This window comes from Aulonocara stuartgranti (genome assembly GCF_965226115.1).
Source record: "Aulonocara stuartgranti genome assembly, chromosome: 11".
Lineage (NCBI taxonomy): Eukaryota > Metazoa > Chordata > Actinopteri > Cichliformes > Cichlidae > Aulonocara > Aulonocara stuartgranti.
In genome coordinates, this window is record NC_138947.1 from 2,342,571 (window position 1) to 2,355,187 (window position 12,617).

Genomic DNA, 12,617 nt, shown 5'->3' on the forward strand with positions numbered 1-12,617 from the left:
CTTGGTTATTTTTTTACATGTTTCTTTATCACTGCTGTCTGTGATGTATTTTAATTACATTCTCCAGCTGTAATCTTTAACCTGTACTTCTATCTGCTGCCCTTTTTAAGGGTCACCCCCCTCCTGTGTCACACTAACCATCTGGATGTCCTCCTTCATCACATCCATGAATCTTCTCTGAGCTTTTCCTTTTTCCTCCTGTGTGGCAGCTTCTTCATCATTCGTTGCCCCTCATTTACATCATCCCTCCTCTGCACATGTGCAAACGTCTCAGTCTTGGCTCTCCACAGACTCTGTCTCCAAACTGCTCAAGCTGAGCTGTCCCTCTGACACGTCCATTTATAATCCTGTTCATCCCGGTCTCTCCCAGTGAAATCCTAACATCTTCAGCTCAGCCTTCCACCTTTTTGTCTCAAAATCATGCGTCACAGCAGGTCTCACTACCATCTTGTAAGTTTGCCCTTTCACTTCTCCTGCTATCCTTCTGTCACAAATGACCTCTGACACTCGTCTCCACCCTGGATGCGCTCTCTCTTGTGCACTGTCCATCACGTTGGATGGTTGAGCACAGTTATAGGTAATTAATATTATGAATGGTACCGAGAAAATGAAGTGTCACCATAGACCTTCAGTTTTGGGAAACGTGGCACATTATATGTATGTTGACTGGGGGTTGGGTTCATTTAATAAAATCCAAGGGGAAGCACAAAAGCCCAGTGTAAGACAAATAAGCATTATTTTGAACTGTGACTCATGCAAAGCTGCTCCAGTAGAGTCCAACATTAAAAATGTGGAGCTGAGAATGAGCAGAACGAGTGCACTTCAACAATGTGTTGTTTTTAAGCCTGCTATGTTAGCCATCGTGCATGAAGTAAAGCTTAGTAAGTACAGTGGAGTAGAGACTAAACATTTCTCTCTGGACTGAGTGAAAGCATAAAGTAGTATAACGTGGAAATACTCCAGTACAAGTACCTCAGGGTTGTACCTGAGTGCTGTCTTTGTGTAAATGTGCTTTATTCCTCCACAGCCAAACCTGAGGGCAGTTTTTAGAAGTCAAGTCTGTTATATTCTTAATAACTCAGTGCCTCTGTTCACTGTTTATGGCTTTATTATTTTTACAGGTTCCTAAAGGAGATTAGTTGTTTTCCCGACCTTTGTACAGACATTTCATCTGAATTACAAATCTATAAATCTTACCCTGAAATCTTACCTGTAATACAATCAGTGGTGGGCTCGACTTTATTTTATACTTTTAGGTTTTGAGGGTGTCCCTGGCAATTACATAATCCAGAATAAGGCCATGAGTTTCGTGAGGTGCATAAATTTCCTGCTAGGCGAGTGGCTAAAGGGTAAATGGCACAGGAAGCATAGCAGGATGTGTGCTGGTAGAGAAAGCTCACTGCAGTAATTTCCATTTAATCTGAATTTGGTTCACAGAAATCAAAGCTGACATTCATTTCGTTGGGAGGCACTGCCGTCAGCTGTCAGCAGGTTTTGAACTGCTGCTCTGTATGATAATCATATTTTGGGTTCAGTAAGGGTGTGTCTATAGACGGGCACACGGAGCCCCCCCAAAAAATGTCAGCTAGGACCCATCCATCTTTAATATACAGTCTGTATACTCATTCCAAAGTCGTCATTTAAAACTGTGATGATCTGGAATTTAAAGATAAACAACTCACTCATCGCCTGCAGCAGGTTACAAACACATTTAAGGTAAGATAACATTTATGCTTTCAGAAGACAAGCGTTTAGATGAATGATCGCTGTGGCTGCCTCTGCACTGAATCACCTTTGTTTACCTGTTTCCGCGAAGATAACAGTTATCGAGATGACAGGCCAGCCACCTCGCTACAGCTTACTTCCTGTCAGCGCCTCAACGGCTCAAAGCAGCATGGATGTTGTGGTGTCAGGCCTGTGGTACAGACTCTTCCCTCGACAGTGCTTTGGGAGAAACCACAGGGTGGATCAAATATTCACCAGGATGTCCTCCTGCCCAGAAATAGCGATCCCGCAGCTCTGTCCCTTTTATTTCGACCAGGTCACCTACATCCTTCCTACCACGCCCCTGTAGGTACCACCACTCTGATGGACAGGCGGTTCTTTAACTTGTGTATTTGATTTCCTAATCATCTTCCTCCCACTTCAAGGGGCAGCGGTAACCTCCAGCTGCAATGCTTCAACTCACGGGCAAACTTAAAAACAGAGACGCAAAGACCGGCAGGGGTGCGCCGAGAAGCTCGGCCCAGCACCGGCATCCATCTGAGTCGACTCTGTCAACTCCAGAAGCCAAAAAGCGGCAGCAGTTTATCCACACGGGACTACATCTATCTCATGTATGGCTCCCGCTGCTGATTAATAAATGTATCTATTTTATCTGGTAAATGTTGCGATTGTACCTGATATTACTTCAGCCATTAAAGAACAGGTAACTTTTGTGTTGTTTGATCCCCATCGATGAAGCCAAGTCCCACCCAGAGAGTGAGTATCAGGTCTAAACGGGTGCTTCGGTGCCACAAAGATGAAATGAAAAGGCTGGTGCTGGTCCGGAGTGGTGACAACGCAGCGACTGCTGGATCTGAAAAATGAAGTCAGCATCGAAGCATCTAAAACTGCCGTGGCTCTAAGGTCCACCCTAAAATATGCGAGACTGCGTTTAAATCAATTAAAGTGACTCCCGCTTAATATTCTCCATCGAATAACAAACATTTGTTGCTGCTCTAATGGCTCAGCCAGAAGTAGAAAAACAATCACCATCATTTCCTGTTTTTATGGAAAACATCTTTAATGTATTTCTCGGGTTATTCAGACTACACACAGATACAAATGCTCTATCCGAGCTACAGTCAGGGCCAGATATTTTAGGAACCAGAGGAGCGCATGTAGGAAAACACACTCCTTCACATGGTGGTGTGACACGGGGCTGACGTGAGGCCACGAGCGCCACAGTGAGTAAATTTAGTCCAAAAATCAACGCAGGTCGTGAATTCACAAAAGACTCGCCGTAGTTACAGACACAGACGGAAATCAATAACAGACGTGTGTCTGGACATCTTTATTCTTCCCGATGATCTTTTCCGTCTACTTGTAGAACTCGTGCTCCTGCTCGTCCTTTTTGATGACCGTTTTGTAGGCTTTTTCAAAATCTTTGGCGAGGACGATGTACCTGTTCTCTCGCACTGCCAACATGCCGGCCTGAGACAAGACAAGAAGAAAAGTAATCAGTTTTATCTTATTAATGAAAGTAAATAAGGTTAAAACCATTATAAGTCTAATTTAAAGTTCCCAGAGTAAACACAACATCTCACACAGGTGGTTTTTGGCCACGTTTGGCGCTCGTTTTATGATCTTGTAGCTTTAAATTGAAATTGAGCCGACGCTTTTAGGAAGAGGTCGTCAACAAAAGGTCGCCGATTCAGTTCCCTTTAGGTGGCGTCAGGAAAAGCATCGGACGGAAAACTCTCCCAAATTTAAACACGTGGAGCGAACGGCTCAAAAAAGCTTCTACATTTAAAACTGGCTGATCGAAGTAACATTCAGCTCACAGCCGATCAAATTTTAAGACGTCTCCAAACTGTATTTAAGACATTATCACTAATAACTCATACTTAATGGATACATTATTTTAAAAAGTGTAAACAAGTAGGTGTAGCGCATAGCTCACCTCCTGGCAGATGGAGTTGATGTCAGCTCCAGAGATCTTGTCTGGTCGGGCCACATCTGTGTGTCAGTGAAGGCCGAATCAACAAAAACAGCATTCAATGAATCAGCAGCAGTGATGAGGTGTCTATGGAGGAGGTGCGATGTAAACAGTACGCAGGGAGCACATTTTCATCTCTAACACTTTACAATGCAAAGCAAGCCGTTGGTGCGTTTTATGCCAAACGCGAGTGTGGAAACCAGTTCGGCCCTGAATCCAAGTGAATAATGTGGAGGACAGACATGCAAAAGTAAACGCAGATGGAAGGACTCGCAGACTAAACACAACAAAACCTCCAGCCAAAGAAGTCAACAGCCCAGAGTCGGAAACAAAACCCAACAATGTAGAAACTCACAGTGAATCGTTTAAATGAGAAAACCTGAAGTGAGACAGTTACTACGTGCTGAGGTGAACGCTGCAGAGCGGGAACAAAATAAGCTCAAGGGCCAAAAGGATACAGTCCTCCAGGTCGACCTCCTCCGACAGGTTCATTTTACTGGTGATGGTGGAGAAAATGAGACGCTTCTGCCTGCGGTCGGGCAACGGGAACTCGATCTTCCTGTCCAGACGACCCGGGCGGAGCAGAGCCGGGTCCAGAGTGTCGGCTCTGTTGGTGGCCATGATCACCTGAAGACGGGGAAGAGGGGTTGACATGTTCTTAAAGCACATGATTGTAAACGTGACATGTGATGTGTTCACTTAATAAAGGCACAGATGATTATTCTTTAACTTGGACTGTCTCTCCACAGAGGTTTCCTTGAACTCTTAAGCTCTTCAAATGAAAAACAGAAAAAATAAAGAGAAAACCAACAGGTGGAGGTGATGGAGGACAGCAGGGAGTGACATCACTCTGCTGTAAACACCGTCGAGCTGCAGTGAGCCTGCGTCGTGTTGTCGGAAATCTTTGCTTTTTCATGGCATTTTCAACTATTTATAAAAAGATAACGCACAATGAGCTTTATTTATTACTAATCTCCCATTTATTTACAATGGTTATTATATGAAGTACCAGTTTGGAATACTTGGATCTCGCTTCTTTAAATCCTCCACGATCTGCCATTACGGCCCTTTAGATCTAATTTACCGCTCCGACGGCTGCTGAACTTCGTGACACAGTAATTTTGAATTTTGGAAGAAAACACAGTCTTTGTATATTATTCTGTGCTGGGATGATGAAGAATGGGACTGGATACTGTGGTAGAATAAACTAATGTCAATGAACTAAAGGTTACTTAACTTTAGAGACGTGTGTTGTTTTTACTGGACGGGACAGGAGGAGGATTTACTCCAGGCTGTACGTCACGTAAAGTTCAGACTTTGGACAAGAACATCTGTGATATGTTAGGAATTCAGTCTCAGAATATTTATTCTGGGAAAACATCCAGAGTTAGAAGAAGATAAACATACTAAGAAAGTGGTCCAAACCAGCGTCACGACAGGCAGATTGATCCTCATTAAAGGCCTTAAACTCACTTTGGAAATATGGCAAAGAAATGATTCATTGGATAATCATTTCTTTGGAGGACTACTCTCGACTTGAGCTGCGTCCAAACTGGAAGCAACGTGGCGACTGAAGACCACATGATCTCAGTGAGATTTCCCCACATCGAGCGACTATAAAAAACAGAAAATAACCCGAGAAACTTTTCTCAGCTTTCAGGCGATCGCCTCAAGTGACTGCCAGTGAGAGCACAGCAAAGGCCGATTGACATGTAACCTGACAGTAAATATATTAGTGAGTTACCTAGGCAACCAGAGCCTGGAATTGTCTGCCTGCAATTGAACAGCAATCACCTTCAAAGCAAGCTTCAGACCACAAAGAGTAGACAGGATTTACCTACACTACATGAATCTGTTACATATGATAAATATGCTCACATAAATAAGCACAAATAAAAGCTGTTAATGATACAAATGAGAATAAATACGATACAGTGTTCCTGATTATTTCTGAGCGTGTGCATTTGTAACATTTTAACCATCAAGTTCCTGCACTTTTCTCACTGTAAGAACTATTTTGGCAGAGAAAAACAAATCTGCCCCAAAAACCTTTCTGGGTTATAGCATTCATCAGAACAGGAAGGAGTTCTTTGTACAAGTCTTAGCTGCACTCCATGTGTAAACAGCTCAAGGGCAAAATGTCCATTTAAGGTGCTGATGAATGACGCCGTGAGCCTCGGGGATGCTCTCTAAGCTGGATTGCAGCAGACGCAGTGATAACGATGCAGTGAATGAAATGCAGCTCGAGTCAGCACGCAGAGATGTGGTGCAGCCACAGGGGGAAACAGTTAAGAGGCTCGGCTCACCTTGACGTTGACATTCTGGTCGAATCCGTCCATCTGATTGAGCAGCTCGAGTAAGATTCTCTGCACTTCCCTGTCAGCTGCAGAGGAAACAAAGAGGTTAGACGGCCGAGTTCGTCACGCAGACAGTCGCGTGCAGGACAGGGGCTAAAAACAACATGTATAAAAGTCGGGCTGTTTCGTACCTCCGGTCTGTGCATCGAAACGCTTCGTTGCGATGGCGTCGATCTCGTCGATGAAGATGATGGCGGGGGCGTTTTCTTTTGCCAGCCGGAACACGTCCCTCACCATACGAGGACCTTCCCCCAAATACTTCTGAACAAACTCGGAGCCGACCACGCGGATGAACGCCGCTGCAGGCAGAGAGAAAATCGGTGAAACACAACTTATTATAAAAATCATATTAAAGCCTTTTAAAGTTAAATGTATTACAGGTGCACATCACGTCCTGCTGCACTTACCTGTAGTGTGGTGAGCCACGGCTTTGGCCAACATGGTCTTACCGCAGCCTGGAGGTCCGTACATAAGGACGCCCCTGGGAGGGTCGATGCCAATCTGAGGAAAGAGTCAGAAGGCTGAATATGACCGAGTGGCTCGTGATAAAAAAATAAGTCATGTAACATCCTTTGTTTACATTTGTTGCACAGTCATTGTTGACAAACATCTTCATGCATTTCTGCCACCTTCTGGCCGTAGCTGTGTACTACAGTCTACATGTATCCCCCAATGAGTCTTTTTTAAACTTTCATGGAGCTAAAATGTACAAAGTTAACATGTTTTATTCAACAGCGACTGAGATCATAAACCTATCAGGAAGGTTTTTACTGAGGTTCTCTCATACACATGTATACAATAATGGTCCTGCAGGTCATTATGAAGAATCAAGGTTAAGGTTTACACTGGCTTCACTTTCCAAACGCTGACACGACGTCCATATTTTATATACAGCCTGTGGCCAGAAGTCATGTGACTAGTTTGGAGCACGTCTAGGAAGCATAGACGACCACTGCGCTCAGTGTAAATCTCATTTTACCTTTTTAAAACTTTCTTTTTGAACCTTTGTGTTGCACTGCTAAGACCAGGTGTAGTTAACACTTGGCTTTAGTTACCGTTTGTGCGTCTGGCGTTTACCAGTGTGGACCATGACGAGTGTGAAAATGTCACTTGAATATCTGACCTGTTTATAGAGCTCAAAGTGTGTGAGAGGCAGCTCCACAGCTTCTCTCACTTCCTGCTTCTGAATGTCCATACCACCAATGTCGGCATACATCACGTCAGGCTTTTGGTCTGGAAGCAGAAACACACACAAGTTAAACCAGCTCTGATGGTTAAAGTGAACGCGCCAGCTTCAGATATTTTTAATGAGACGCGAGTGCAGAAACAAAGAAAGCTCCGGCCCACTGTGATGAGTTTCCACGACAGGGCTTGAACATGTCAGAGCCTGAAGTCTTCGTACCTGACGTCAGCATCATGATGCTGCTGTCGGCCTCCGGGGGGAGCACGTCCACCAGAGCGTTGCTGTGCTTATGTAAGGCCACCGAGGCGTTGGGCTTCAGCAGCTCTCTGTCGATGGTGCTCAGGATCCGCACATAGTAGTTCGACCCTGAAAGGTTGACAACGAGGAATGAGGAGGAGGAACAGGGCTCATTACACATTTAAGGCGTACACGGCACATGGCACATCTGAAAGCCGGAACATGATAAAGCCCGTATGCATCATCTGCAGCTTCATTCATTTATAATCTATGGGTTTAATTATTTATCACAGAGTCAGGTTAAAGGGCTTGCTGAAAGATAGCAAAAACAATTATTACTGATTTCCAAGTGATGTAATATTCCATTTATGCTAATAGAGAACCCTTTCTTTTGGTTTAGTAGATCTATTAAAGTTTGCCTTTTTGCCCCCACAGTACCTGTAGTGGAACCAACAATAGCTGTGTTCTGGTCAACAGCTTCCAGGAACTGGCCAATGACGAGAGGGATGCTCTGTATCCTCTTCACCTCCTCCTGAGCGTGCAGGAACTCCTTCTTCAGATTCTTCTGCTCATCTTTGATGTACTCCTCCTGCACCTCCAGGAACTCGAGCTCCTGCTGCAGCTTCTGCAAAGACACAGCAAAAGCAGCGTGAGAGCCTGCTGGAGATGAAGGTCACAGGTCACAAGCTGCAGGTCACATCTGCAGCTTCCATGCCAAAGGCTGCTCGATGAAAACAGCCACAATAACTTCACCTGGATTATTTAACATGATGATTAGAAACAAAATTTTGAATTCAAACTAAGCAAAATGTGAGAGTGCTGAAGGACACAGTTAAGCCCTGAGCAGAGGGCGTTTTGACTGTAAACTTTGTCTTGCAGGGACCACCAGCCCACAGTAGCACAGGCTGTTTATCCTAACCACACACACACTACGTGGAATTCTGAGTAAAAAATGATTTACTTGATTCTATAAACATTTTTTGAAATTTGTTTGACAGCTCTGAAACCAACCTTTTTCCCCAGCTGAGAAACACTGAATGTTCCAAAGACAAAAGCAACCGTTATTAAAATGGTCACCCTGAACATCCTCTCAACACTTCAACTATTGGTACTGTTACTGAGGCCACGTCCACACATTGTACATGCTCGGCACTTTTCCTCGACATTTCAAAGAGCAGGAAAGTGATGGTGAAGGTTTTTCTGTTTTCTTTCTTTCTTTCAGCATCTCATAGTAATACTACTTGCTCATGTATACATATGTCACTGTAATGAAAATAAACACAGATGTGCCACTCACACCAGAGTGTGCGTGTAACAAGCTGAAATGACACCAGAGCGCAACAAGTGGCAACAGCCGTGACACCATTTCTGGCATGTTTGTGAGGGCGACAACAGCAAGACAATGTGGACACAGAAAGCTGCAGACTAGGGCGATATGCCCTAAAGTCCATATCACGGTATAATTTGAAGCATGTGCGGGAACGATATGTATTGCGATATATTCTTTTCTTCTGTATAACGTATTTCACACACTATAAGGCACACTTAAAATCCTTTAATTTTCTCAAAAATCGTCAGTTTGCCTTTTGTATGAATTCTGATTGTGTTTACTCACCTCGAACCGATTTTATGTGCTACACGGTGCGCAGAAATCTGTCCAAAAATTATACGACTTTGGTAAGCTATGAAGCCGCCCTGCTTGATGGATTGTCGGAGCATTATGGCTGCCGTAGTCAGGAGCCTTGCGGAGTAATCTGGGTCCTAAACTCCATCAGCTTCAGGTCCCAAAGTCAAACGAACACAGCAGCATCACTGAGAGTTAAAAACTGTCTAAATTATTTCATCTGTAATAAAATCATCAGCGTTGCTGCTTTACCAGGTGTAACTATTACGTTTAACATCCATGCAAACAGAATTTATTAAATTCAACGGAGTTAGAAGTTAGCAGGAAGTTAGCTCGCTAGTTTCCACCTAAACATGATATAGCATGTTCTGACTGAGAGATTTCTGAGAAAATTCAAACGTACAGCTCTGTTATCACTTCCAACATAAATGAAACTAAACAGCAGTGACGTTTGCAGGGTTTCTGAAGTTGGACTACCTGGTATATAATGTTGTGCTACGTGGTAGCTAGCGACACAGCTATGTTAGCATAACATTAGCACAGTGAAGCTGGAGGATGAACGCCAACTTTTTTTCCACTCGATAAAAGTTAACGTGAGGGATTCTGGTGGTCAGGGACAAATGCAATCGCATAGCAGGATGCTGTACATTTATTTGCCACTAAAAACACAAGGATGGCATCTCCATTAAACCTCTCATGACATGTCTAGATGACATTAAAGCTTGGTTGGCTCTAAACTTTTTAAATTTTAATGAAAAGAAAACAGAAGTGTTGGTGTTTGGACCCAGTGGTCCCTGTGAGTCCTCCTCTGTTGTTTTAGGATCCCTGGAAGTCTATTTTAAACCTGTTGTTACTGACCTTGGTTTTAAGTTGGACAGTGATTTTAAATTGGACAACCAAATCAGAGCAGTGGTGAAGTCCAGTTTTTATCATTTCAGGCGACTGGCAAGAGTAAAATCTTTTCTTTCGAGGCAGCACCTTGAAACAGTGATCCATGCTTTTATTTCTTCCCGCCTGGACGACTGTAACTCACTTTATGTGGGGGTCAGTGAGTCATTGCTCTCACGTCTGCAGCTGGTTCAAAATGCGGCTGCACGACTCCTAACAGGAACTCGAAAAAGAGAGCATATAACCCCCATGCTAGCCTCTCTGCACTGGCTGCCTGTGTCTTTTAGAGTTAATTTTAAAATTCTTATGTTTGTTTTTAAATGTCTTCACAGTCTTGCCCCGCCTTACCTCTCTGAGCTTCTTCATCCCCACATACCCTGTCGGTCTCTCAGGTCAGCTGACCAGCTGCTCCTGGACGTACCGAGATCCAGGAGGAAGCTCAGAGGGGGCGGGGCCTTCTCTATTGTGGCTCCAAAATTATGGAATGATTTGCCCATGCATGTTAGAGAGGCCCCTTCACTGTCCACTTTTAAATCACGTCTTAAAACCCACTTTTATTCCTTGGCTTTTAACCTCAGTGAGACTCAGTTTCTCTTTTAATTGAAGTAGTTATTTAATTAATGATTTCACTCTTCTTTTATTTGTGTTTTATTTATATCTCAGGTAATTTTATTTTACAGTTCCAATGTACAGCACTTTGTGCCAGCTGTGGTTGTTTTAAAGTGCTTTATAAATAAAGTTGATGATGATGATACACGGGCCAAACTTCAGCCTGGAGAACAATTGAGATAATCCATCCACAATACGAGGTTATTCGTTAATATAGTGCAACTACATGGGAACAGAGCAGCTGGAGAGAATTCAACATTAATGAATCAATGGTACGGAAGTGGAGGAAGCGCAGTTTTTGGCTTTCCCCATATTCCAAAAGTGCTTTGTCTCTTTGTTATTTGCCATAATTTGCAGATGACATTGTTTCCAGCTGCTGCAATGCTTTCGACCAAAACAGGCGCAGCTTGTTTTTTGAAGCCTAAAGGGTACATGCATCCACATTTCTGTCAAGTGGACCCAACAAAGTATAATCCTGGATCTATAATGCACCGCCCACTGTTTTCCAGGCGGTGAACTTCAAATAAGTACGGGTCTCTCACTTGGTCTGTTTTGAAGTCGCCATTAATTTGCTGTTTGCTACTGAAGCAGATCCACCGAGTCAGCTGCACTTCTTCTCCTGTGTCTTCCACCACATCCCAGCAGAAACCTGCCGATGCCCATTTGAGAAGAGCTTTGAAATCAGAAAAAGCCACTAATTTGGACCTAACTGCCTTCTACATGAACCTGTGTCCCCCACCTCTCACTTTCCCTTCCTAGCTCAGGAAGTAGAGCAGGTCACCTAATTGGGAGGTTAGTGGTTCTAATTCCCTAGTTGGGCAAAATAATGAACCCCAAGTTGTGAATGTGTGCATTAAAAGCACTCAGGTGTGTGAATGACGCAAGTTGTACAAAGATATATAAGAACCACTAATATAAGTGTCCTTTCACGATAGGATTTTTCAGGACTCCTGTAGTCTTTTTACCAAAGTGGACCCATTTAAGTGTGTGTAAATCTGTGAAACGTAAACAGCAGATAATAAGACCTTATATCTGGTGTACAGGTCCTCCAGATCTTCTGGTTCTGGTGCCAGGAAGGAGAGTCCCGTCTGAGGTCTGGAGCTCAGTACCGCCGGCATGTCTTCCTGCGAAGGCGACAATAAAAACACAAACATGTGGCGTTATAAACAGCCCTCAGCATTCAGGGACAAATACAAAATCACAGAGACCCGCACAGCAGCTGCTTTACACAATCATCACAATCATTAGCTACTTTCACAGCTAGCTACCAATAACTGACTACTTTGCGGTGCTTAAAACACCGAGTTCCGCAATTAAACCATCATCTGACTAATTAATACACACATTTACTGAGTACGGGTTTACAAACTCCTCACATACTTAGAAAACAAATCATTTTCCTTGAGATCTGCGAACGTGATGCTAACATTAGCGGCTAACTGGATGACATAGCAGCGGCGCTGAGAATGAATCGGCAGGTTTGCGGTTCACCGTTTTAACGACCAGCAAAACAAACTGCGACACACACACGCTGACAGACACACTCTAACACGTGAGTTTACGAAAGCCCATCACACAGAATTCACTGTAAGAAAAGGAAAACCGGGGAAACCGATTCTTACCGGACTCTTCTCAACAGACACCAAATCCTCCATCTTCGAGTTTCTTCTTCCTCTACGGCTTCCGTAGTGCGGTCGGGAAATCACTGTAGAGGTGCGTTAGCGCCACCTGCTGAAGTGGAGTGTAAGCGTTCTTCTTCCTTCCTTCCTTTCTTTCTTTCTTTCTTTCTTTCTTTCTTTCTTTCTTTCTTTCTTTCTTTCTTTCTTTCTTTCTTACATTTGTACTGGCGGTTGGCAAACAATTGAAAGGTGCATTATCGCCACCAACTGGTATGGAGTAGGGTCTGGAACGACGCTCAAAAAAAAAAAAATCCTCAAATCCTTCCAAACAGGTTCCCCTCTTTTAAAAACTGAAATAAGGCCTGATAACTTTTACTTCCCGATTCCTTTCGCAACAAAT

General features: G+C 43.6%; 1 protein-coding gene and 1 long non-coding RNA gene across 2 annotated transcripts; one reads left to right on the forward strand and one right to left on the reverse strand.

Moving 5' to 3' along the window:
- The first annotated feature begins 662 nt into the window (after positions 1-662).
- LOC309717373 lies at positions 663-2,437 on the forward strand. The gene is made up of 2 exons (XR_014279675.1): positions 663-2,070; positions 2,151-2,437. It is a non-coding gene; the product is annotated as an uncharacterized lncRNA (long non-coding RNA).
- A 322-nt stretch (positions 2,438-2,759) lies between these two features.
- Positions 2,760-12,351, reverse strand: psmc4 (proteasome 26S subunit, ATPase 4). Its single transcript, XM_082552999.1, has 11 exons — positions 12,221-12,351; positions 11,624-11,722; positions 7,916-8,102; positions 7,460-7,606; positions 7,181-7,290; positions 6,465-6,558; positions 6,189-6,356; positions 6,007-6,083; positions 4,159-4,327; positions 3,665-3,720; positions 2,760-3,195 (listed from the first exon to the last, which is right to left on the reverse strand). The coding sequence occupies exons 1-11, from the start codon at positions 12,251-12,253 to the stop codon at positions 3,082-3,084; spliced, it is 1,254 nt and encodes a 417-aa protein (XP_082409125.1). The 5' UTR covers positions 12,254-12,351; the 3' UTR covers positions 2,760-3,081.
- Positions 12,352-12,617: the final 266 nt, after the last annotated feature.

What these genes read in the sequence shown, in the direction of transcription:
- psmc4 (XM_082552999.1), bottom strand. Translation starts at nt 12,253, where the DNA reads ATGGAGGATTTGGTGTCTGTTGAGAAGAGTCCG. An exon ending in TGTCTGTTGAGAAGAGTCCG is followed by an intron (nt 11,723 to 12,220) that starts GTAAGAATCGGT and finishes TCGCCTTCGCAG; the next exon opens with GAAGACATGCCGGCGGTACT. An exon ending in TCAACTCCATCTGCCAGGAG is followed by an intron (nt 3,196 to 3,664) that starts GTGAGCTATGCG and finishes GTCTTGTCTCAG; the next exon opens with GCCGGCATGTTGGCAGTGCG.